At 44.4% G+C, this 27,500-nt stretch overlaps 1 protein-coding gene across 5 annotated transcripts in view; it reads left to right on the top strand.

Annotated features, from left to right (window-relative positions):
• oxr1a (oxidation resistance 1a) overlaps nucleotides 1-27,500 on the top strand; it is a 92,642-nt gene that overhangs the window by 8,112 nt on the left and 57,030 nt on the right. For 3 of the 5 annotated variants that reach the window (XM_076279961.1, XM_076279962.1, XM_076279960.1), the window contains exon 1: nucleotides 18,834-19,157. The exons of 1 other annotated variant lie outside the window; for it this stretch is intronic. In XM_076279961.1, coding sequence (XP_076136076.1) covers nucleotides 19,001-19,157 — 157 coding nt within the window. In that variant the 5' untranslated portion in view covers nucleotides 18,834-19,000. Of the gene's footprint in view, nucleotides 1-18,833; nucleotides 19,158-27,273; nucleotides 27,298-27,500 lie in introns of those variants that run through there. One more of the 5 variants, XM_076279964.1, reaches the window with a different exon arrangement.

Below are 27,500 nucleotides of genomic sequence, written 5' to 3'. Positions count from 1 at the left end.
TGCATTACTTATTACTGTCATTTCAAAGTAATTTGTTACATTATAATATTACTGTCTCTGAATTGTAAGGCATTACACTACTATTGCATTACTTTTAAGTTACTTTCACCAAAATATCTAGAAATATGGATTTGCCATTCTAAATGCAGTTTATTACGCTCAATGCAGCTTGCTCTTCCAATGGAGGGAGATGTGGTATAGCATAATGACTGAGCTAGGCTTAAGGCAACAGTAGAATGCAATAGGCGCAGTCCTCATAATGCAATACAAGGAACAATCATAGTCAGAATTTTGTTAAAAACCGACAAAAGGTCAAAGTCTGGTAAATTGTGATAGAAATACTGTAACTTTAAGGCCTAGGCCTACTCATTAAAATCAATAGAGAGCCTACTATATTGTAAATCAAAACTTAAAGGAACCGTATGTAAGATTGTGGCCAAAACGGTGCCCTAAGTGAGTGGCTTTGAGTGAGTGACATTTAAATGATAACTCAAACACCTAAAGTAAAATAAAAGGCCTATTATTTACAGACCATTACTGTGTATTTTTAAACATTAATTTCTGAAGAAATGCTGTTTTACTTATAAATGGTGCACTGTCACTTTAAGAGCATTGATCTTTACGTTGTCATAATGCCCTTTTGCCAGCTCTTGTTTACAAGCCTTATTTGTTTGAGTTACATTGATAGCACAATATTAACAATAATATGCACAATGTTAAGTTGTTTTAAGCTACCTTCATTGCTTTGGAAATGGAAGTATGCAATGACATGTTGCTTCACATTTCGTTTTGCGAATACAAGTGAATTATGAGCCTGGTATCCACCTAGCTATCTGAATGGAATGCGTTTCAGTCGACTCAGCATATCATGTGCTTCATGTAGCCTAAATGCTTGGAAAACGAATGATTGAAGACCCACCAATTCTAGTACTACGTGGTGATTGAGAGAACCCAAAAGGTGTCAAACTTGCATGTAACATCGTATTAGTGCATTTTGACATTGTAAACGTTATTGATGAAGAGTGAAACGCAGTTTGCAGTAAAGCTACTATTCATTGGTTACATTTGGGTGCCCAACGCAAAGTGCGTGATGCGCGTGGTGGGAGCGGTGGCACTGCCAGGCTACACAATCTTTTTCTGCATTTCTATCCCTTTATTCTCTTGAATTTAAGTTCACAGCCCAAAGCTGACATGCACAACAGCATAGTTTGTGTTTTATCAAGAATCAAAAAGATTAGCATGGCACTACTTTAGATGTTTCATTAATTTACTTAAAATAATGAGCGTAGGCTTATGTCCATCCCGCAAATAGAGTCCGCCTGCGAGTCTGCTGCAGCCACAGTCATATTCAACCAGTATCAGGAAATAACGTTCTTCTATTTTGCGCGGATTTTTTCTCCTCTGTTGTTCTCGCTTGGTGTTTGCGAATATGTATCAAAACAAAACAAGCGCTTAATTTTGGGTTAAACTGCATTGTAACGCGCGTTACTGAAGTTTGTACCGAGTAAATATTACCCAATTTTTTTTTTTGTAATGCCTTACATTACCGCGTTACCGCAAACAGCAATATATTACAGTAATTACATTACTTTTGTAACGCATTACTCCCAACACTGAAAGTGAACGAGATGCGTCTCCAGCATCCTCCTCCAGGATTCAGATATTTGCAGGCTGGAGTTCAGTTGGTCTCAGCTTAGCCAGAGACTTTCTAATGTGGAGACACAGCATTCAAAAAATACTCCATAGAAATGCATGGGGCTAGTTTGTCACGTCAATATGGCCGTTGTCTACATATATCCCACCCCTTCCTCGGCAAAACGTCGACATGTGAATACATTGAGCCAATCATGTGGTGTGATGTGAATACATTGAGCCAATCATATGGTGTGTTGTGAAGATATTGTGCCAATCATGTGTTGTGATCTCGCCGCTGGAGCAAGATTGCTGTCGTGAAGCCTTGCGCATGCGCAGTTCGACCCAAAGACTGTGCCCGATGAGTGCCCATAAAACGTTGGTATATGGCAGCCGAGTGGAGGGACTTGCCTAAAAGGACTTTGGCTTAGTAGACTGGGGCGGGGACCAGATTTAATGTGTTTGTCTGCTTTAGGGGAAACGGCCTGAGGATGTGTGTGTGTGTGTGTGTGTGTGTGTGTGTGTGTGTGTTAATTTGTGCAAATTGTGTTGAGAGTGTTTTGGAGAAAGGCCAGATGTAGGAGCTTTTTATTGTTGTCTCTTCTATTACTGCTGCTGAGTTGAGCCTCCAACTGCATGTCTAATAGGCCATATGCATATTCAGAGGTGGGCCATTGGTGTGACTGCACCCCATACGTGATGCTTTTGGCCCTGTGGGGTGTCATAATACATTCCATTGTGACCATACAAGTTGGTGACATGCAGAGGACCTTGTTCTTGTCTTCTCCTTTGTGGAACCACAACCGGATGGAGTGATCACCTGTGACAGGCACGTGTTCCAGCTGACAGCCCTGTCATTTCTCCAGACGGGCGGATTTGCGGCGCCTGTGAGCGTGTGATGGTTTCGCTCGGCCGGGCGGGACCAGAAGCAGGCTGTTTGCTGGAGCAGACCAGTGAGAGCGGCGCGTGCTGCTGCCCCTGCGCTGCTGATGCATGCGACCTCTGATGCGATTACGGGTCGTGTTCCCTCTTGAGTTTTGTCACGTTGTCGGAATTAGGTTTGTGCCGCTGCCGCGGAAAGTGTTTTTTACCTGCCCGAGCCAACCAACCAACCTTAAACCCCCCTGCTGAGCTCTGGCCATAGGGCTATTGAGGCAGCACAATCATAGGGGACCCTCAGGGGGGCTTTTACAATCAGATCAACAACCCGGCACACACACACACACATGCGCGCACACACACACACACATGCACACACACACAAATGCGCGCGCACACACACATACACACACACACAGACAGACACACACACACATGCACACACACACATGCGTGCGCACACACACACACACACACACACACATGCACACACACACACACACATGTGCGCGCACACACACACACACACACACACACACACACACACATACACACACACACACAAAACAACCCTGCATGGCTGCTGTGTGGGCATTAGTGGAGAGCTGACCCGGTCGCTGAGATGCTGTAATGACCCCCAGCTGTTGATGGAAAGTGAGGGTGCATGGACACAGAGGACGGAGCTCAGTAGGGCTGTAATGACCCCCAGCTGTTGATGGAAAGTAAGGGTGCATGGACACAGAGGACGGAGCTCAGTAGGGCTGTAATGACCCCCAGCTGTTGATGGAAAGTAAGGGTGCATGGACACAGAGGACGGAGCTCAGTAGGGGAGACTCCTGACTCCAAATCCTGAGAGTAGAAAGCCGAGTTCACAGTTCTATCTCAGAGGAGGGCTCTTCACGGTTACTGTTCAATTTATTTGTTCTTTTAATAATTCTTTGAGTATCTTTTCAAAGTTCTCTTGAATGAAACGCAAACCTACAACATCAATCAAACCTACATCACACACACACACACCAGGAGACGGGTTTATCTTGTCGAATACCTGCTATCTCTGTGCCTTTTAGTGTAGATCATAAACCACAGCCTGCACCTTGGCCAGCTCTAGGGAGACTTTGTTGATATGAAAGGCACCCTGAGTTCCTGACTTCTGAGAGTGTATGTGCCTGTGTGAGTGAGTGACACTGTGGGCATGTTTCCAGACAGAAAAGAAACTGCACTATGACTGACCAGGGAGCCCTTCCTTTTAAAAGGTTAAACATACGCTTTAGCTTTCCCCTGAGAGGAATTGTGCCGTTTTAATACCGAGACTGCAAACAGAAAATGTTATGTCTGTGTTCCTGCAGTTTGACTTTTGAGGAGAAATGGTATGTCGCCTCATGTCTTGCTGAGGCTGTCAACACACTCCCACGGCAGCTAAATCTTTTGCCCATAAAAAAAAGACCCACAGCACTGCCATAGTCACAGCTTCACAGTGTGGGTTGGCTAACTCAACAAACTCAGTCACACAGACCAAAAGGTTATTTACAGGAATTGAAGGGAATTATGCACTCATTCACTCCTCAGCACTCATGACCCCCCCCCCCCCCCAACAAACACACACACACCTACATGACTTTTAGCACTTTTACATTCCTCTCCCTATGCTACAGACCTTTTATTTATTTTCTTATTTCATCACACGTCAAAACACACACACACACACACACACACATCTGACTTTCTCCAAATTTGCACATCTCCATAGAACTTTTTATTTATTATTTTTGATTTCTCCTCCATCTATCTACCCATGTCCTTGATTGCCTAGCCTTTCTGCCCCCCCCACCCCCATCCCCAACACACACACACAAAACACACACACTTACATCATCACTGTCATCACCTCACATACATACAGCACACTGCTTGTAAGCCTCCTCTACATACTTGCTGCACACTGCCCCCCCCCCCTCCCTACATACACAGCACATTGTCTTCAGGATCTTCTCCAACACACATCCTCTACATACTTACAGCACACTGCCCCCACCTACCCACACACACTACACACACACACACACAGTCACTGCTCCACTCCCCTCCCGCCCACACACACATCTTAACTGTCATCACTCACATACATCATACATACAGTACTCTGCTTGCAATAGTAAGTCCCTTCACCATACTTGCAGTACACTGCCCCCCCCTCTCCCCTACCTACACAGCACATTATTTCATTAGGAAGCTTCTCCAACACACATCCCCAACATACTTACAGCACACTGCCCCCCCCCCCCCCCATACACAGCACATTGTCTCATGAGGAAGCTTCTCCAACACACATATTGCACACTGCCCTCTCCCCACATACACAGCACACTATCCCACCTCCCCTGTCATCCCCCCAACACACACACCAAGACCCCTGGCAGTTGGGTTAGCCCCTAGAGCCGTGGATTTGCCCAAGGTTTCTTCCTTGATAAGGGTGTTTTTCCTTGCCCCTGTTGCTCTTGGGTGCTCCTTGTTGGTGCCCCCCCCCCCAATCCCAATCCTCCCCCACCTTTCTTATGCAGCCCTTGCCACTTAATCTACTAAACCCCTCTTCTACTGCACTTTTTACACCCCCCCCCCCCCCATAAATGCACAAATAGGCTGACACCAGACATAATTTCACTGCATTTCTTACTTCCAGTAACTATATGCATGTGACAATAAACTTCCTTGTATCCTTGTATCCTTGTATCCTTGAATTAGAAGTATCCTGTGTAACACCCACCAACATAATAAACCACTAACATAATAAAAATCTGCACATAATCTGCTCGTTTTAAGTGTAATAATCCTGCCAACGTAATAATTTCACCACCAACGTAATATAACTCTATTTCCGACCAACGTATTAATTATTACATTTGCAGGAAGTTATCACATTATAGGGAAGCTTAAAAAAGTTATAAATGAACTTCCCACCAATGTAATAAATCACTGATTATTAGTGATATTAGTGATATTATATTTTTTCTATCAGTTGTAAGGGTATAGTTGTCAAAAATGGTCACCATCTAAACCATCTCATTACCATCTCATGCCCCCCCCCCACCTTTATTATACATTTAGTTATTATTCCTCATCTTTACATCCCTTCTTGTGAATGAATGAATTCTTGTGAATGTCATAATTGCAATCTTTGGCAGTTTTAGAACTGTATAGTAAATCGTTTTTAAATGTAGTATATTTATAGGGACAGGTCCCAGGCTCTTTTAGTACAGTACGCTGTGTTTGGAAAATAGGGTCCCGCTGGATTTTCATGTAAAAATTAATTTTTTTGCATATTTTGCTAATATAGAGTCTAAGGATCAAGATTTTTTTTGTCTTCAAATTTTCACGATCCATCTTTAGTGTTTTTTTCTGTATGTTTTAAAATAAGCGATTATATCTAGTCCGAAAAGTGATTTTCACATTTTCTTCTAATTGTTTGACAATTAATTCCACTTTTTGCACACAAAACCCCCAGATAATGTAGAAAGGTTGTTGGTTCTAAAACAATATCCATAGTTTTCAAACTTTGAGTGTCTGAAAAGTGTAAAAACACCTCCACCCTTGTTGCCTATGTCAAAAACGATTTCTTAATCTTTGCTTTTCTTGATGCTTTCCTTGACCTGCCATGTCATTCTATTGTCTACCTTAAGAGAAATTTGTCTTGGAAATAATCTATAATAATAATAATAGTACAGGCAACACAGGTGACATAGGCATGGGTAGTTGAGTAACAGTAGGCAAAATTAACAAACAAAAGAATATAAGGTACAAACAAACAGACAAACCACGGATGGCCCTCTCACAGCCTGAACTAATACAAAAAACAAAAAACTCAAGGGAAAACATTGCTCAGACACTAAACCATGTGCATTTGCTCTCTTTAAAAGCTACGGGTTATCCACAGCCAACAGGCCGGGCGTGCGAGAGAAGCAATGAAGTCTTAGAATTAAGAATAAAGCCATGTTCTTCCAACAACAACAACCACAAACACCCATGCGGCAAAAATATCAAATGACCGGCTGTGTTCTCCCAGAGAGGAAGCTACGTATATGATCACCACCCACAGGTGGACGTGTGCGCCAGCGCTGCAGGTCAGCCTTTCTGCATACACACCTGTCTTTAAAGTTCACCATCCTGGTAGCATACCTATCTACTGCCAAGGCTTGAAGGGGACGGGGAGAATATTTACTTCTGCTACACTGGCAGAGAACTCATGTGAAACAGACTGTGGGAGGTGGAAGGGGTTTGAATGCTGTCCGGCAGTATTATGAGTGGAACGTCTTAAGGGGGCCCTTTTCCCCATACAGCCTGATCTTATAGTGTGTGCCAATTCCATCAAGACACTCCACAATTTCATACTTGGTAGACACCCATGTATCCTGGATTTTGTGGCGACCATGAAAATGGTTCTTGCAAAAGAGTTTACATATATTTAGCAGACACCAAAGTCACTTACATACTGTATGTCAGCTATATTACAAGAGATCACATTGTCCCCGGAGCAACTTGGGGTTAAGTGCCTTGCTCAAGGGCATAACAGTGAAAGCCGGGAATTGAACCGACCGACAACTTTCAGGCTACTGCACGCTAGCCCAGCTCCTTAACCACTACACTACCACTGCCCACTAGAAAAAGACTAGAGTGCCAGGTGGTAATATGGGTACAGTGTCAGGACCGCACACTACAATCTCCCAGAAGAACTAAATTTATTGAGTTAAAAACATAACGCAACGTTTCGACCCACCAGGGTCGAAACGTTGCGTTATGTGTTATGATGGCAGTGTGCGGACAACTACTCTTCTTTCCTTGATAAGCTTTTTTGTCCTGCACCTGGCCTCAGTGAGGTGGGATGTGCATACAACCACTTTGAAGAGGACTACAGTGTTAGGACCACCATGCCTATGATATGCCGCAGCCTCTTCTAAGTGTCTCCTAGCACTAGCATAGACAGAAGTCAGGTACTCTTGATGTTGCACCACCCAATCAGTCGGTGGACTGACCCTGTGGTCACCTCCAGTATATCCATGTAGGTGGTCGACTGGTAACTGTGGCTTCTGACCGAACATCAGCTCGTATGGGGAGTGCTGTGTGGACTGGTACACGGTGGTATTATAGGCGAACAGGAGCTGAGGGAGCAACTGGGGCCATTTACGCTTCTTTTCAGGGGGTAAGGTCCTGAACAAGTCATGAAGTGTCCTGTTGAAACGTTCACATTGACCATTCCCCTCTGGATGATAAGTGGTGGTTCTAGTCTTTGTTATAGGTGTCACACAGGTGTTTCAACAGCTCCTCCTCAAAGCTGCTCCCCTGATCAGAGTGGATTCTCCTTTGCACGCCATACACATAAAACCATCTCTCAGTTAGAATCTTAGCTACGGTGGAAGCTCTCTGATCAGGGGTGGGAAAGGCCTGGGTAAACTTTGAGAAAACATTTGTGATTACCAGAACATTCTCTTGTCCTGTGCTAGCCCAATCCAAGAGAGTAAAGTCAATGGAGATTATTTACAAAGGCTTAGGGGCTAGCATATTTCCCAAGAAGGTTCTGGCTTGGGTTGTCTTGCTTTAGCAAGCACAGTGCTCACACTCAGAACACCACTTTTGCACCTCATGCCACATCTGGGGCCAGTAGCACCTCTGTCATATCAGATCTGTGGTCCTGTCCACCCCCAGATGGCCGTGGTTGTTGTGTAGGCTAGTGAGCACTTTGACTCGCAACACCTTTGGCAGTAAAAGCTGCAGCACTGGATCCCTGGAAGGAGGAGCCTGGATCGCTCGGTACAAGGTCCCATCCACTTCCTGTATCTGGGACCACTGCTTTATCAATTGCGGACTTCCCTTGGTTCACTCCACTTGTCTTAACGGGTATGTGGTCGTCCCTGTCACCAAAACCACAGGTATCTGGAAATACGGGTATGTGGTCGTCCCTGTCACCAAAACCACAGGTATCTGGAAATACAGGGATCAGTCCCTTGCAGGACTTTCCGGTCTCTTTTGGTTCGACCAGGGATGGTGTCCACCATACAAGATTCTGTCATCCAAGAGTCTTGGATAGGTGCACTTGAGGCTTGCATGTTGGCTATGGCAAGCGGCAGGGGGACGTCCAGGCCGTGTGACACAAATCGCAAAGTGTTAGTGGGGCTTGTGGGAAGCCTAGAAAGGGTATCGGCATTGCAATTAGCTGGCCCAGGACAATATTTGATGTTGTAATAAAGAGGGCAAGCTGAGAAACCCAGCAATGTTCCAGAGCGCCCAGTTTCGCTGACTGCAAGTATTGGAGGGGATTGTTGTCAGTGTACACGGTGAACGTGTTGCCCAGGAGATACTTGACATTTTTTTCTGTGATTGCCCACTTGACTGCAAGGAGTTTGAGTTTCATGGCACTATAATTTGACATGTTCCTCTCACTTGGCCGCAAGTCCCGGCTAGCAAAGGCTATTGGTCGCTGTAACCCATCCTTCTCCTGTGACAAAACTGCCCCCAATCCTGCATGGCATGCATCCGTCTCTAAGATAAAGGGACGACTGAAATCGGCATAACCTAGGACTGGTGCTTGAACAAGCCATTCTTTTAAGGCTCTGAATCCAGAAAAAGTTCTGAAGGCAAACCTGAACGTATACATTCAATGTTAACTATCCAATATTCAGATGTCTGTAATTGAAATGTATGCAAATTAGTGCATAATTAATGCGATATTGTTAAATTACATGCTTAAACATATATTTTCAGAAAACTTGTAATGCAAAAAAATATTGTCTCTACATAACTAATCAACTAGTAAAGTTTCATAAGAATATCAAGGAGTTAAATTTTTTACCCTATTCACCCGTTCTATGTTGCCTATGGAGGCCAGTTTTAGGCCGCAAATGCTAATTAGCAGGTTTAAAACTAAAAAATCAGCTAAGTAAATATGATATTCAGAATCAGCACCCAAAAATTAGGCAGAATACCCTCTTTACCAGTGTTTTCTCACATTTGACCCCCAAGTGATAGTAGTCCCAGTCTTAATTATGCATTATATAAATGATGATATCATCTAAGTGTGAAAATGGATCGTGAAAATTTGAAGACAAAAAAAATCTTGTTCCTTAGACTCTATACTAGCAAAATATGCAAAAAAAACAATTTTTACAAGAAAATCCAGCGGAATTACACAAGACACCGTACTATTTATGCAAAGTTGATTTGGCATCCATTGTGTTTTTGCCTTACACATAGTTCAACCCCTTTAGTGGGGGCCAAGCAGATTACTGCATAGGATATCATTGTCTTTCTACCTTTAGTTATTTTCATCACATTTTCACTGGGGGCCAAGCAGCTGTGAATGCACCAATTGTGTTTCTGCCTGTTGGTGGTTTATAACGCTGGTGGGTGTTACACCCGTACACACTCTCGCACACACGCGCCATTGAAGTTACACACCTTATTCTGAAGACCACCATGAATAAAGATGACACTTGACGGGCGTGTAAAGTAGTAACTTTAATCCATCCGCTCAATGTCACACCAGATTAAAGTGTCTCTGGGACTCTCTGGGTTGTTTACTGTTAGAGAGAGATACAATGCGAAGGTTAAGAAGACCCGCTGTAAAGCGGGGGTCAAATGAGCTGTAAATCTCCGTGCTGGTGTGTTGCTCGTCTGTCTCAAGTCCACATCTGTGTTTCATGGCTGTGAAGAGCATCCTCTGAAGTCCTTGGGGCTGTGTGTGATGAAAAGAGTCCTACATTTTCCCTCCTGCCTGGTCGACTTCTTGGGATCAAACGGCTGATGCCTGTTTGATAGATGGATGATTGGGGGTTGACGGGAGGAATGTGGGGATGATTTAATGTACAGAGAGGTGGACATAGTGCGGGAAGCTCAAACGGGGAGCATTTCCACCATGACACCTTCATATTTATCATTCCAACTTAACCCCTCTCTCCGTTGAGGCCAAAATCCCAGCATCCCCACTGGTCCGGAGGATGGACTTCAGGGTTCGGAGATTTATGGCGGAGACCCTGGAGAGCAATGAAAATAGTTTGCTTTGTTGGTCAGTGGGTACGGCCTGGGCCCGACGCCTGCTGGATTTACTGCAGCCCAGCAGCCGGAGATCACGCGGCTGGATATATCGCCTCGGCCGTGTAATTAAGGCAGGCGGGGGGGGGGGACTCTCTCATCGGGTGCTCTCCTCAATGTGTTCAATTTATAAATGCCACGGCCAGAGTAATCCCACTGCTTCCTTGTTCCGTTCAGAGAGAGAGCCGCCGCCACCAACCCAGCCGTGGCTGCCGTCTGCCCCAGCAGCGATTGATTACCCGCGGCCCTCGGATGAAGACTAAGCAGTTTTACCGGTGTGGTCTGCTGCGGCTATTGATTCATTTTCCTGCAGTGGAGAAAATAAGAGCTGCCAGTCCGTATAACACCTGATATTTGTTTTAGTTTTGTGAACAGATTTATGGTCTCACATTACAGTTTAAAAAATGTTTCGGCTGGGTTTTTTTTATCCTGAATGAAATAAACCTCTGCCAGCCCATGTTTTATTTTAGAATTGGTTGTTGTGTTTGTTTATGGGCTTGTCTAACATTGTTTTGGCCGTTTTGTAAGAGGACCGTTTTTTTTTTTTTGGGTGCTGCCTTGATATTAATCTGACCTCATTAAAAATTGCGCTCAGCCTTGCTCTGCTTCTCTTTAAGATCGAGAGATGGAAAGCGCAGAGCGAGCGTTCAGCTAAGCTTAACAATCTCTGAGTCGTCACAGCCTTTTCCCCCACCTGTCCACCCTGTGTGTGTCTCTGCCTGAACGTCCTTCTTCAGATGTGTTTACGATGGGAGCAAGGCCGTTCGCATATCCTCTGACAACCTGGCACAGCTTTTAGAGGCTTATTAGACCTATTATAGACCTATTATACGTAAAGGGACAAAACCCATAGAAGCACATCTATACTGTTTAACGATCCTTACGTTCAACTAATTGTTATATGACTGCTCCGCTGTAACACGGTATGATGATAGAATGATTCATGAGCAGGTAGACGTGGCCGACAGTGGCCATTGTGAACAGTGTCAGGCTCAGTATAGAAACCTGAGCCTCTGCGTTCATGCCGGTGCATGATAATTAAATCCCATTAGTGTAAAAGGAAACACTTTGTTCCTCTAATAAGGTGTGTTGGAATATTTAACACTCGGCTGCTTCCTGGTGCATATTAATCATGAGGAAATTAAATAGGATCATGCCTACCCTTGCAATGTTTGCTTTAATTGTGGGGAATAAAATATTGCCCTGTAGGTTCGGTTGCTTTCTGAAGTGATGGAGGGGGAAAAAAGACAATTACTTAAGACTGATTGCTGATATCTTTTTGTTTCATATTTCCATCAGACCCTCAACAAAATTTGGCAAGCCTTTAAATGTCGTTGTCAACGTCTGTCAAAATATGATGAGATATGAAATCTTCACATAGATTTATTAAAATTCACGTAAAATCTGAATCATAATCATCACCAAAGTGCAACCAGTTCAGGAAGGATGATTTGGAAATTATCCACATCATTTATGTACTGAACATGAATGTAATGGTCATTACCCCCCCCCCACACACACACACACACACCAACCAACCCCTCTACCTCCCAGCCTTTCACAAAGCTGTCAGCTTCTGCATAGGGTCTCAACCTTCAGAGAAGGACTGAGCTCTATTGTTTTAATAAACTGGCCCACATGAGGGGAGCACTGGTGCGTATCTGATGGCCTCCTCTCCACCTCTCTTCTCTGACTTGGAGCTTAAGTGGAGACAGCCGGCTCCACTCCTTTGTACATTCCTCCTCTTTTCCCACACTTTCACACACACACACACACACACACACACTTGCTCATCATCATGCTCTCCGGGACGCGCTCACTCGCTTACTTACTCGTCCACTCTACACTAACCCTTATGGCCCAAGACAGCGACAGTCTGCTGTCTGTCACACCTGCTCAGTCTGATGTCTTCATTTGCTCAGCAGTAAGTGCACGGTCTATACTCACGGTTAGCTCGCCCTAAGCGAATCAGGAAGCTTCGTTTTCCTGCTCTCAGCAAATCAGGAAGCTCCATTATCCCGGTCTCAGCGAATTAGGTAGACTTTCCCAACCTACCTTTTATTTCTCCCGCCCCCTTTTTATCTAGTGCTGACCCCTGCGTTTGGACAGGTCATCGCTCCTCCTGTGTGCGCTGGGTGGGCTCTGCCATGGCCTATTCTTCAGCCTAACAGACACTCGGCACTGGTGAGCCGAAAGAGCCCTCCAAGGCAGCGGTGTGGCCGGTGAGAATGGATGACACCAGTGCCTGAGATTGGTAGGAGGTGAGGTGAGAGCTACTGGTTGGTGTGAGGGTGGGGGCGAGGGGTGTCTGTGAGAGATTGCCCTGTCCGCTGATGCACGATGCTTCCGGGGCCTGGGCAGGCGATCGATCACTGGGAGCCTCCTCGCCCCCCCGCGAGTAGCTGCTGCTGCTGCTTGGCTCCAGTGTGGGAGGCCCTGGAGGCTGGAGCTGAGGGGGGTGCAGCGCCCCCTGGAGGCTAGAGCTGAGGGGGGTGCACCGCCCCATGCTGCTGCTGCTCCAGACCAGACAGCAGATTCATGCCCCTGCTTTACATAGCGCAGACCAGCCGAAAAGCCTCTTGGAACAAAACAGCTTCCCACTGACTGTCCAGCCCAGTGAGGTATCTATGAAGCTTTATTTTTAAAGGCTTTGCTGTCCTTGTGCAGTGCCAACATAAAAAAAGCATAATGTCTGAGAATTTACATAAACTACAAAAGAAGGTTAATTCCTCACCTCCATGGTAGAGGCTCAGCTGTCCCTATAACTGGTAGATCTGATAATTGCTGAATATTATCTATTAATATATATGTTAATCAGTAGATGCCATAGTTTGGACAATGTTATCCTCCTCTCTTGTTGTGCCTGAGAGCCTGTCCATATATAAGTGAACTATTGTCTCATCGCTCGTTGATGTTTGGTTATGTCAGCAGGATCTCTCAGCATTCTGTTAGAATTGAGGTCGAGAGTTACAGTGAACTGCGAGAGTTCTGCTGTAGGAAAGCACACGGTTTTGCTGTGTGGCTCACAGTCTGAAAATAGGCCAGTGGCTCTGACGCTAGTATCTGCCTTTGCCTGGCTTTGTTTTGGCGCCTCTGCCACCAAGGAGCAAATGAAATAGCGTCAGAGTCAATGATTTTCCTCTCACCCACTGGGGAACAGTGGGTTTAACAATGGCCATTTCGAAGGTACTGCCCATTTGTGTCTTAAAAGCAAGTCAATAAACTAGCCAAGCTTGGAGACGACAGAAGAGACTCATTGGCTACAGTATATGATGGACCAACTTGCTGGCTTTCTTGTCAGCCCAAAGTTCTGGACTGGAGTTTAATAACCAAGCTGCTCAAGGGCAGAGAGTGTTGGATTAAGTGGTGGCATCTCATTAAAATCCCTCTCTCTCTTTAGTGAGAACCCTCTGGAGTCTAATACAGTCTCTCTCAGGAGAATCCTTTGTGAGCAGTACAGCGCAAATGACTATCTTCCAGGTGTACCCTCTACTGATAACCCAGTGCACCCCTTTGCTTTGAGTTCTTTGTAGTAGGAGTTTGCTTTTAACGCAAGAGACAGGAAACTACTGCTGTTAGACTACAAACCTCAAAGCGGCCCTATTTTACCACAATTATGCAATGCACAATGACCTACTTAATTGGACACTCATTTTTTGTCAGGGATTCCTCTATCAAAGTCTGGAGGCTCCCAGATGGAAGGGCATTATTACTGCAGCCGTCAGAGGCAAGACATCCACAGACATTCCAATCAATGCAGTCAAGCTTAAAGCTAATCTTTCACAATTGCTAACTACCCACGGCACTAAATAAACCCCATTTAACCATGTCATGCTGTTCTCTGAGGGGGAAAAAAGATGAAGTCCTCAGCTCGATGCCCCCAACGTCGTCTTCCAGGCAGCACTGCCACCGTCGACTTAAAGGCACCTAAACCTAACCCTAACTCATGCCTAACCCTAGCGCCTTCCAGGCAACGCTGCCTTAAAGACAACGTTGGGGGCTTAAAACACCAAAAAAAAAAGTCCTCACCTCCATGATGGAGGATCAACATGCTGTGGATCTGATTATTGCTGAGCATTATCTATTTAGTATTAATCTTTTCCTTTTAAGCAATTTATATATTCTTCATGGCTTTTAAAAAGGATTTGTCCTCCTCTCCTGTTGGGCCTGAGAGTCTGTTGGCCCATCTGTAAGTGGCTTACTGTCTCTTTCGTCTCTCACTGTTTAGTCTCCTGGTGTGTCAGCTGGATCTGCATGCTGCTAGAACTGAGGTAGAGATATTACAGAGAGGAAACAACAGAATATTTGGCCAGTTTCTGTCCTAATTTAGGAAGGATATGTACATATATGAAAACATTTTATTAGTTATTTGTGACTTCAAAAAGGTTTAACATTTTGAATGGGAGCATTTGTTTCTCTCTCTCTCTCTCCCTCTCTCTCTCTCTCCCTCTCTCTATCTCTCTCTCTCTCTGTCACTACCACGCATTGTTTTTCTTTTCGTCGCTGCACCCTGTCGTACCACAGTGGAGAGGAGGCTGGTCTTTTGTGACTGTTTACAAACAAGCCCTTTGTCTCAGCCACCAACCCACACATGTGTAGTACCAAAGGGAGTCAAACCTAACACCAAACATGTCATTAATTCCCGATTAACCTTTCCTTATCCACTTAAGCAAATAGATCATTCCCTTTATTCAGCTAAAATAGACTAGGTCATTTTGTCATATTCTATTAAATTTTTATATTTACATACTGTTATATTTTCAACCTATCCAATAAATATGACCACAAATGCGACTTCATAGAGGGGGGTGGTAGTAATCCTTCCTCAGTGCTGGGTATGTGAAGTAGAGCTCCATAGCATTATGAGGAGGCGGCGGCACCTTGCCCCTCCCCTCTGTGGCCGAATCGTCTCACTATCAGGTGCATCTGGCCCAGCTGAGTGAGCCGGCTGAACAAACCAGAGGCTGCTCCATTTGTGTCAGGGTAATTGGCACCATAAACACAGAGAGCCTCCAAGTGATTTGCACTGTGTGTGTGTGTGTGTGTGTGTACGTGTGTACGTGTGTGTACGTGTGTATGTGTGTGTGTGTGTGTGTGTTCATAGTTATGCAATATCTGGGTATGTGTGGCCACTTATTTTTTTTGTGGTTGAGTTCTGGGATGCCTGGTGGGACCCCTGCTCATTGTTTCATAATGATATCCTTCCTCTTCTGAAGATTAAGAGTCCTGTCTTAGCTGTGGCACAGATTCCGCTATCACTCTCTCCTCCTCTTCCTCATCCTCCTCCTCCTATACTAAGCTCAGTGCCGTGCCTGGTACTTAAATGAGCCGTCATCTTCCTTCTCCCTGGTGGCTCGTACTGGAACTGGGGGACGTGCAGAAACGGACCCAGTTTCTCCAGCATGGTCACAGGTTAAGTCATCACACAAATCCCATCGCTGTCTGTGAAGACTTCACGTTTAGTCTGGAGACGGCTGCTTTTATATCCTAAGTAACCTTTGCCTCAGTGAAGACATGTTTTGTCATTATATATCCCCTGGAGACTAAAGCCATTGTCTTGACATTTGTTGGCTGTGTGGCCAAGGGTGCATGGATTGTTATAATTAAGATATCTTTCTTCAAGACCTCAATTATTATGTTCCTGTTCAGCTATTTGAGTTTTGAGTTATTTAAGTGTCATTATCAATTAACAATTTATCTTCTTTCTACAATATGTATAAAATTTAAGCAACGCCACTGTCATTCAACCTACCTGTTATTCACACTGGGCATCCAGGCTAGGCTACACGCTAAATAGTTTTGTTGTTCGGGTCGAAACACCCTGTGAAAATAAGATAAGCCTTCACAGCGTGACATTGCTCACTGTATCGCCAAAGATGCCAATTAGCATGTTGGCAAGCTTTTATCAGTGCCAGCTGGCCTGCTTGAAGTGTTTGCAAGGCTTTTGCATGTCTTCTTTAGGTAGGCAGCTTGCCCATTTTAGACCAAAAGTGTGTAATGCTGCTTTAATTTCATTTGTACATTTCTGCTACTCTCTTATATGAGAAAACCCTATCAGAATACCACATTTTAGTGCTACACTGTTCTAATGTACTCCACTGCAAACTAGTACACTCACCAGTGAGAGGGGGTTCCAAAATCACATCACCTTGTATCCTCTTAACAAGGTTTGTTTTAGTGAAGTGATTATTTTTCACGCGTCTGGAAATGAAGCTGTATGTTAATTACAGCTCAGCTTGCTGAAAGAAAGCAAGATGGTGGTGTGGGAGCAAAAGTGAGTGCTTCTTTATCTGGTTTTATTCTCCCAGAGGCCTGATATTAAAGGGGAGGTAGGGTAGCATCACTCTCCTCTGGGCAGCCAGGACTTTGGCTCCAGTGTGCAGGGTAGACGGCCCCTGCCGGCTGTGTAACGGATGATTTGATGGGCGCCCTGTGCTGCTGCTGTGTGCGCACGGTGCTTTGCTATATTACAGCGCCAACAAGGTCAGAACCGCGGCTCTGTAGCCTTTTTAAAAATGCGTTTGCGGCACCCTGCCCCGTGCCTGGGGAGCCCCAGGGAGCAGAAGGTCACGGCGCAGATGAGAGGGGGACTGATTTTAATCCCCCTGATGGCAGAGCAGGGTGACACCTTTATCCATCATGGGCATTTTCAGCACCCCCCAACCTTGCTCTTCCCAGCTGCATTTAAGCTCTCTCATCTTCTAGCCCTCTATTGCCTCAGCAGCAGTAGTTAAAGAGCAATTGTTTTTATTGCTCGGCATAGCCATTTTTGAGAGGGTGCTGTTTGCTATTTTGTAAGGCTGTGTGTGTGTATGTGTGTGTGTGTGTGTGTGTGTGTGTGTGAGAGTGAGTGAGTGAGTGAGTGAGTGAGTGAGTGAGTGTGTGTGTGTGTGCGTGCGTGTGTGTGTGTGTGTGTGAGTGAGTGAGTGAGTGAGTGAGTGAGTTGTGTGTGTGTGTGTGTGTGTGTGTGTGTGTGTGTGTGTGTGTGTGTGTGTGTGTGTGTGTGTGTGAGAGTGAGTGAGTGAGAGAGAGCGTTTTTTTATTCATGAATATCTTGCATTACCTAGAACACACCAGTAGAGGGGGAACAGCCTACACCTTGCAACCTTATACCAAAATTTTAGGAGTTAGAACAAAAGGGCCGATTTGTTGAGCCACTTGGGGAGCAATTAATTTCCAGGAATTAAAATAAATAATATGTAGATTACGAAATATTAAATATCAAGCATAGCAAGGTACAATTATGTGGAAAGATATGGGAGAGGAGAGGGAATTTAGATTGCTTTTCAAAAGGCCTGTGTCTGTTGTTTCAGTGTGCTTGTCTTTGGTCAGAAATTGCAACGGATTGGACCATCATCATAACTGTTTTAGGGAACAAGATATATGCTACATTCCCGTTATTATAGCAGTTTGGAGTCAAGGGAATGGGTGCTATCTAAAGTGCCTCTTCATTTTCTTCATTGCACTGTAATTGTCTCACTTTATTCTCTTCTTATCTTTGTTGTGTAATAACATGCTGTGGCACATAGGGAAGTGTTTTCCACCCAGAACCTTCAGTGAGTCACTGCTGTGATTGTCATTCACATTTATCAGACTCAAACAAATAGTCTTGTTTTGTCTCCCCTCCTTTCTTTTTTCCACTTGTAGGCTATACCATATCTGCCTTTTGGTTAATGAATTATGTATGAGACCCAGTGCAGTTCACAATGAAATTGCTTCCCAATTATTAAACCTTGTTCTGGTCTGTTGGTCTTTTCAGTTTTTCACACACATTTACTTCGACCACAGTATACAGGTCTACTGTCACCCTAGAGGCGGCGGTCAGGGAGATGTCACGGCATTAGCCATCTCTCCTGCGCCGAGTGGACAGGGTGCAGGTTGATTTTGCCAATTACATGCTGAATACGTTGAGATTAAAAATATACATTTATTTTCCTCCTGCCTCTCAGTTTCAGTGTAACTAACCTACATATTAAAATATGACATCCGAACCGTTTTAAAATTCATAATAAGATCGTAGTCATTGACAGACTACTATAATGAATTTGTCGTTCGTACGGAGACAATGTGCTTATTCCGGTGAAAGCTTGACAGTAGCCTTAAGTTCACGTTTCCTCTGAGACACTTGTCATAACCTACACAGGATAGGCTACACTAGCACCGAAAGGGTTAGCTGCAATTCAAAGGGTTTCTTTGACGCCACTCCAGCAGCAAAAAAAGTTTTGCAGTTGTTGATGTCTTTCAGTTCCTGGTTCTGTGCATGTGGTGGAACGTCGAGGTGCATTCTTGCCAGTGTACTTGCAACTTTTTGGCAACAACCACACACTTCGCGATGTCAGGATACTGTCATTAACCAATTTTACTCAGTTTGAATATATGACGTCTGAAAAGTAGTTCTGCATCATATTGTAACATGGACTACATTTGGTCGCTGACTGGGGGTAGCGCTCGGGCTGTCAGAGACGCAGTCTCGAGCCGAATCTGGCCTGCGCCAACTCAAGAAGTTCATGTCGCAGACCGTACCGACTCTGGATCAAAAGTGGACAATGCCGGTCCAATACGAAGAACAGGTTTGATTTTTACGTCACGTTATTGATATGCCTGCATATGTGCGAATATCGCTTCACTGAAGTAGCCCAACCTGTGTAGGCTATGACTCGGAATTTGTCAGCAAACGCATTAGGCTGAATTTTGCGTCATCTGGCCTGATATCGACATCAGCCATCAGGTGATTTTGTTATACTTTAACCAGAATAAACAGCTGCCCCTTTGAGCACAGTGTTGTGTCTACTGTCTAGCTGCATAGGCTAACGCTTTTCCTCTGGCGTAGTGTGGCGTAGCCTAGTGTGAGCAAAAGGATAATGTTTACACTTGGAATCACCTTTCACTCATAACAGTTACATCTAAGCCGCTTTACTGTTTTACAGAATAGTCCTATTAAGTTCTCATCCAACTGTATGATCTCAATTTGTGGTATATTTTCTTAGACTTCTTACTTTACCTCACTGTTTGGCAGATCATAGGCTAGTGTAGGCTACAAGTTGTATGGAGCCTACATCATTTCATTTCTTGTGGCAGTGTGCAGCGATTTACACACTTGAACCTTAAATTAATTCATCAGTTCCACTCTTGATTAGTTGGTGGCACCTGATTTAGGAGCATTATAAATCCTCCCGATTCAATCAGGTAGTTTGAGCACTGAGTGATAAAAGGGCGATATGGGGTCCAAAAGAACTATGTAGCTTTTTGTGATGAATGTGAATGTGAAACAACTTGGGTCCATTGAAGGCTCAAAAACAAAGCCAATCTGTGGGGTTGTGTAGCAGTCGTTTAACTTACTGCTAAACCATAGCTCACACAATCATGGCTCATCAAACCTGCAGTCAGAAATTAGACTTCCTCTCCCCTCCCCTCAGTAACCATTTCGTCATGCTGCTGTCAACCAAAAGGCAGGTTAATTGCAAGGCCTGTTGGGGCCTTGAACATTAATGAGTTGATTGGCTGTGCAACCCACACAATGGATTGTAGCAGTTTTTCTGAGTCGCATTGGTAGATTTCCTAATCTGTTCCTAAAATGTTAAAGATAACCTTATCTTTAACATTTTGGCCGTAGTGAGTTAATTTTTTATTACTGTGTATTAACTGTGTAGTAACTTATTACTTTGTATTGCATGCAAAATCCAGTATCATCATTAAAAGTCTACATTTAATATAATTATATATTATTTCTATAATAATGATGAATAATTGAATAAGTCATGGAGTCATTGAGTGGTATACAGTACACACCTCCCCCCATCCACTGAGACTTGGTGGCCTTTGAATACGCTTTGCAGACATTTCCTGCCTTTGGGGGATCAAATTTGGGCAATGAGTTCATTCATCATCAGAAGTAAGCAACAAAATTCAAATGAGGGATAATAATTTTGCAGATATTACAGAATACTGAATCCCCCCACCACACACACACACGCGCGCACACACACTATTCATGCCAGCATATACTATAATCATCTCCACACATATACTCAGGGACACTGGGTCACTAAACCACTAAAGACTTTTTTCATAGTAGGCAATCGTAGAGTTTGCTTCAATATTACATGATGGCGTATCATGGGTTTTGTTATTGGGAAAGTGTGGAACTTGAGGCCTTGTGGTAGAACAGTAACCGACCATCTCAGACTGTCTCACCATCTGTGAAATAACTGTGAAACAGTACCATCAGCCTCAGTAACTTAAAGATACATGAACATGCACCTGGATGTCAGCTTGAGGTTGATAGAAGAAGAAAGGTGAGCGCTAGCCTTCAGAGTGTGTTTCATGCCATGCCGTTAGCGCACATTAGCATTTTTATCCCAGTAATGGCTTGAGAAGTACAGAGGCAGTCTTGTGCATTAGAGGGGTGAGCGAGGTATGACTGCAGAGGCTCTCTGCTCATTCTGATTATATGCAACATTTGGCAATATTCAACCAAAGTTACCACAAGTTAAACTTAGTTGGCCATTACTGAAGGAGAAGCTAGCACACCACCCCTTTAAAGGCTTCGGTGTCAAGCATATGGTTTGTTAAGAGTAGAGATGATCCACCCAGCTTCCTCCTCTGTTTCCTGTGAGCACATGAGTCAGGAGGTTAGAAGACCACAGTGGGATGATGTCAGGCCTCAGCATTTAGTAGTCATCTGAACTGCTCACTGCTCCCCACGTCTCGCCTGCCCTGACCCAACACTGACCACCATTGATTGCGGCGTGAAGTTGCAGCCACAGCATTATTTGTTTTTCACTCACGCGGGATTGACGGGCCAAATTGACACTGGAGCAAGTCAAAGTGCTAGATTGGGAGGTGGGGGTGTGTGTCGGGGTGGGGTGGGGGGGGGGGTGAGGGTAATCGCTGAACAGGAGGTGAATGATCAACCCCCAGGATTCAATCTCTGGGAGTATGACTGGGAAGCCTGAGCAAACGTTTCTGATGGGGTAATTGGATGGATGGCACGTTTACTTGGTGTAGATCCAGTGCTTTGATTGGGTGGTGTTTTTTCTCTTCCATTCTCCACCCCCACCCACTGTATACTGCAGTGCAGCACACCCCTCCTTGTCCTGATATATTGAGGAAGGGTTTCAGCTTTGCAGTAAATTTGTCACAGGCCTCCCCCCATGCTCCATGATGACATAATGAAGAACACCCTTGGTGCTGGCATCAACGGAATCAACATCCAGTCTGTCACGTCTTGTCCCAGCACCACTAAACGTTCTCCTCTCTCCTGTCTCAGCAATGTTTGGTAAGCAGCAATGTTTGGTATTCAGAATGCTGTCATACTGGGATCGACACTCCCTGCCCCCCCCCCACACACACACACACACAAACAACACACACACACAAACAACACACACACACACACACACACACACACACAAACAACACACACACACACACACACACACACACACACACACACACACACACACACACACACACACACACACACACACACACCCTGCACCCCTCAGTCTGTCAATTCTATAAATGGCTCAGTGACACCCATCGGTGACCTGGGGCTCTCGGGAAGCCTAAGATGACCCGAAATCTGGCTAGTCAACGTTCGTGGTCTGCACTATGTTTTGTGAGCTGGGTTGCCAAGAGATAACTGGATCAGGATTTAAAGTCAGATCCTGCTCTGACCCAGGGCTTCATATTAAAAGTCCTCCTCCTGGTAGTGGTCTCTGGGCTTTGAAGTGCTGATACACAGCCTCTCCTTCAAATGAAGACACTGGGTGTTCAGAAGTGAGTGATGACCTGTTCTTAATCCCTTTGTAGATCACTATCTTTTTTTAATGATGAAGGTTTCTTACAGATACACAAATACACAAATCATAACCAGACATTCACCTTTGCAAGTCATTAACAGATATTTGTCCTTTTTTGTACTTTGAACAGCCTTAAGAGAAGTAGTGTACACTAGTGCATATGTTTCATATCTCAGTGTGCTGTCTGACAGTTGCTGCCGCTCGCAGAGCAATAACGCGGCGGCTGATGGACGGATGATGGTGTGATTAGTCACCCTGGAGTGAGTGCTAATGAGAGGCTGCGGGTTGGGTGCCACACACCGAGCCTGTGACAGGATCAGGGTTTGATTAATCGACCCGGGGTGCATAGTAATGAATTGGAAGCTCACAGCACCTCAGACCGCCCCCCCCCCCCAGCTTTGTCCTCCTCACCCTGCTACTGTGGCCGTCTCTGTCACCCCTGACACAGCACTCACTGATCTCCTGCAAACTCTCACACTCCTGGGTTGGACCCCTGATGGGACGGTGGATGAGTCTGCTGGTCTGCTCCTCTGTTCTGGAACTGGAAGGCAGTCTGCTGATGTGGGTTTGTAATCTAGAACACTGTGATCTTCTCGAGCATCAGGGCTTTGTGCAAAGATTGCCATGACAACAAGTGATGAAACTGCTTGTCCGTGACTTTTTTTTTGCCCCCATGTTCCGTCAGAATAGAAGACGAGGCCTTCGCAGTCGGGAGTTTGCCGTTGTTGTTCTTCGTCTGGCTTTTGTTGTGCTTGCAGCTGTGGCTCATAGGCAGGAGTCAAGGCCAGCCACTGTGCTGCGCTTGAATAGCTGGCATTTTCGTACGCTGAACGCAAGAGCGGAATATGATAGGAGACATTTTAATCCAGCATTCCTCCACTGCATAACTAGATGAATTTAATCATTGTTAATTTCACCAAAGCAGCATGTAGCTCACTTAACACTCTGTTCAGTGTATGATTTATTTGAGATGAACATGTATAACTATGGTATAATGCAGAGAAAAACATTCCTGTGGCAAAATTAGGCATGCAGTCTGAAATTGTTTTCCAGGCATTTGCATCACGCATTAGACACGCTCCAGTGGGCTCTCTGCATGTTGCTGTATCCAGCGTAGTGAGCCATTTTGAAAGTCCTCTGTTTGTGAGGTTGATGCGCTGGGTGATTTGTTCCCACCAAGACAAGAGGGGGGTTGTGTGATTGATTTACGTGCGCAGCAATATTTTCATCAGGTGCCCCCCACTCCCCTGTTTATAGCCATCTTGCGATGCTCTTGGTTTCTCAGAAACAGAACTTGCATAGCCTCAATAAATCAGACCTGGACTTGTTTGTAAGAGAATCAAGAGCCAACACCCGTTTGAAACGGGAGTCCTGTTTTATGCGTCCACACCCAGAGCCCTACCGATGCAGAACTCCCTTCTGGCTGTAGCTGCTCTTTTCTATAGGGTGGAGGGCACGGGTGGAGGATATGGTGGCACTGATGACAGGAGTGCTTTGAATGGTCTTAGTGTAGTTGTAGTCTATCACTCTAGTATAGATTAAAGCTCACCAGACAGTAAACCGGAACACAAAGGCAGTGGTTAGGAGGTTATCTTTGAATACAGCCACCAGTAAGGAGAACTGGAAAGATTAACCACAAGGATGAAGAATGAGTCACCATCAGAGTTTTTTGTTCTGTTATTCTGCTGAAATAATCGTTAGTCGTTTCGAAAATGGTGCAATTCTGTTGGGTGTATTTGCTTGCTAGATGTATAAACTACTATATGTACACAACAAAAATGAAAACAAACAATGTCTTCTCATGCTCTCAACATCCTCTCCCTCTGCTTCCCTCTCTCCTCTCTTCACTCCTCATCTGTTAAGTGTTTCTCTTTATTTGGCTTTGTCTGTGTGTGCCTCCATGTGTCCATGGCACCTGTTCATTATGACAGTTTACTCACCCCATGACCGTTTTCTGCCAAGGATGGAGGGAGGGCATGCGGGAGGAGAAGAAGGAGTGAGTGGTTACGGGGGGGTCTAAAAATAATGGGGGGGGGTTGTTACAGCTGGCAGAGAGACAGGTCACCTGGGAGTAATCGCCTGGCTCTGTGCTCACTGTCAGATGGGAGTTTGTCACATATGGATATATATAAATAAATATAGTTTATTCCCCCATGGAAAAAGCCAGACTGCTTACAAAAAGGGAAATGTAGCGGTCACATTATTTCCAAAGGGAGTACTCTGTAACGGGCTGTCATAGATTTTTATGTTCTCCTCAGTAATGTGATAACTGGCTTGTAACTGGCTTGGCTGGCATGTGTTCTTGATGGAAGTTCATGAATCTCGAATCTACATACATACCCTTCAGAAGTCTAAACATATTTCTGACTGACTACAAATTGAAGCTTAGACTACTACTGTATGTAACATGTAGAGATAGGATTTTCCGATTCCAATCGATATATTAAAAAATATATACAAGATTGATTAATACAATCCAGAGATCGATATTTTAATATATGCATTTTTCCCATGAATGCATACAATTTTCACTAGATTTTAATATTTTCATATAGAAGGTTAGAGGTTCCCTTGTAGCCTTCAGTTACAGCATTAGTTCTCTGAAAATATTTTTATATCCAAACAAAATTGGTAATCTACTGTAACTCAAACATTCTTAACTGAATTGACTTTGAAACAAATCAAATCTTATTGAGACCTTGTGTATCAGAATCAAATCGCTTCGATTCAGTGGCGACTGGGAGGCCTTAGGATGGGGAACTGTGATCACATTATGTTGTAATCATAAAACGCCAGAAATGACCATTAACAGAAGACGTCACCTTTCAGTAGTAAATAAGGTATTTCTGCTCATGAATGAAACAGTGGTATCATATGACCCAGGCCACTGGAATTTTCTGAAGAAGCTACCCCAAAATCAGATAGCCACGACCAGGGAATAGACCTATATAAATACCAGTATAGTGATAGATTACCCCACTTAAAAGTTACGACATTCAAGAATCTCGCAAGAAGCAGAAGGAGAGATAGCGAGCGACATTTGTTAGCTTTCCGTCGTTGATATTACAGTCAGATGAGGAATTTGAGTAGTGGAGGAATGATGTCGGCCTGCAGGACAGAATGAGAATGGAAGAATCTCGAGGATGCCCCACCCCTCTCAGAGGCATATCAGGAGAACCTGGCAAGGCAGAGCTAAAGACAACAAGGAACTTTTGTGTCAAATGTTGGACATGCAGCAGCACAAGGTCTGACTAAATCAGATTGGCATGAATTCAGAGATATTTCTTTATTTCTTTCATTAATTAATTCATGAATCAATGAATTCATAGATATGAGATATGAGTAAGCAGAAGGAATATGCTACTCTCTCAGCTAACTTAACCATTATTGTGAGGAAATATGCTGCTTTCGAGATGTCTCGTAAATGTCTCGTAAATCCGCCGCCCAAGTTGGAAAGTGTAAATGACCCAGCTTTCTTGCGGCATTTTGGGCAGGCACGCCCACTTTACCTCGGAGCACTTGAGGGTACCCCGAGGTGGACGTACGACCTTACAACAAACATGGCTGCGCCCATAGTTGAGATGAGATGACATGTATTTTTTTGCATATGTACTGTGTTGGTCATGTTAAAGTTGATGTAATGCTCTTACACACTAGATTACATTGCTGCTTCAATCCGGTCACCAATTCATTGCAATTCATGTCTTGCTGTGCCTGCAATACAATGTAACAATTTGTTTTCCAGCCATTTAGCTAGAGGCTACATGTAGCACAAAACAATAACAATGACTAGCCTCCTGCTAATACCCCTCGTGGCTCGAGAGAAAGGCGTTCCTAAAGCCACTCATTGGTACACGTTGTACGGGTGAGTGTACGATGATTTACGAGACATCTCGAAAGCTGCATTAGTCTCGTAGTCTCCTCTGTCATAGGTAGATAAGATTACTGGTATTCTGTAGCCACCTATACAGCCTCTCTTACTTATGCATCTAACTGACACTTTTATTCAAAGCGACGTACAGATAAGCGCCTTGCTCAAGGGCGCCAGGAATGACCACTGCAAGCTAGCCACTACACTAACACGGCCCTCCGGAGAGGGAGATCTGGAGATGACCCACCTGGGCGCAGTCTCCACAGTGGCCACCTTCACAGCCTCTCTTGTACTGCAAACCCCCAGTCCCAGTGGCCTCCGCCCGGGAATGTGCCGTACAGCCTGCGAGAGGAGCCTTTGTTTGTTCCAAGCACAGCGCTGCTTTTTAGTCACACGGTCACATGACCTGGGTGCACTGCTGAACAGTACTACTGTTGTTGTTATCTGAACTTTGGAGAGCATTTATTTATTTATTTTGCATTATTTAATTGTTTATTTTACACTTAGTTTTACACCACAGAAAGTAGGCCAATGGAAGTATGAATGGAAACCAACAAAGACTTCATTAGATAATTGTGCAACAGTATATTGTCTGGGTTTGTAATTGAAAAGAGTTCCAGTAATCTTGGCCAACTTGTGATTGCGTGAGACAATGTGGCTATGTAGAGAGTGGAGACAGTAGCCACAACGTTCACATCTCACTTGTGACACAGAACTTTATTGTGGCCATTTGGTTTCAGTGTTAGATCTGTGATTGTGATTAGGCAGCCGAATGACTTCACAACATCCTGTGTCATCACAAATGTGTATGCATTCATAAATCTGCCTGGTTGTCCACTCGTTGTGGTATTTGAGATACTATTCATGTCAGAATATTTCACTTAGACGATTCACTTGGGCGATTTCAGCCGTCTGAGACCTTTTGTTACTGCCAAACTAGATGCCAAGAACACATCTTGTATTTCATATTTACTGACCCTACTTTATGTTTTGACTTTTCTCTGCCAGATGCAACATTTAACCTTTTGTCTCACTGTAAGCATCCTTCCTCTCAGTGTGTTGTCTCCGCTGTTTTAGTTTACCTCTTTTTGTTTTTGTTTACCTCTTTCTCCTTTCATCTCTGTCCCTATCCCCAAATCCTCTCGCAAATTTCTGAGATGCTCATCTTGAACTCCTTGGCTCTTGGTTTTACATTCCTCCATCGGTTCAGTATTGAGTAATGCAAGCTTTTAATGCTA

This window comes from Alosa pseudoharengus, unplaced genomic scaffold (assembly GCF_046254945.1).
Source record: "Alosa pseudoharengus isolate Yale_2024_CS ecotype anadromous, Long Island Sound unplaced genomic scaffold, YU_APseudo_1.1 YU_APseudo_1.1_scf_12, whole genome shotgun sequence".
Lineage (NCBI taxonomy): Eukaryota > Metazoa > Chordata > Actinopteri > Clupeiformes > Clupeidae > Alosa > Alosa pseudoharengus.
Note: the sequence above shows the minus strand (reverse complement) of the source record. Positions and strands in the feature narration are given on the sequence as shown.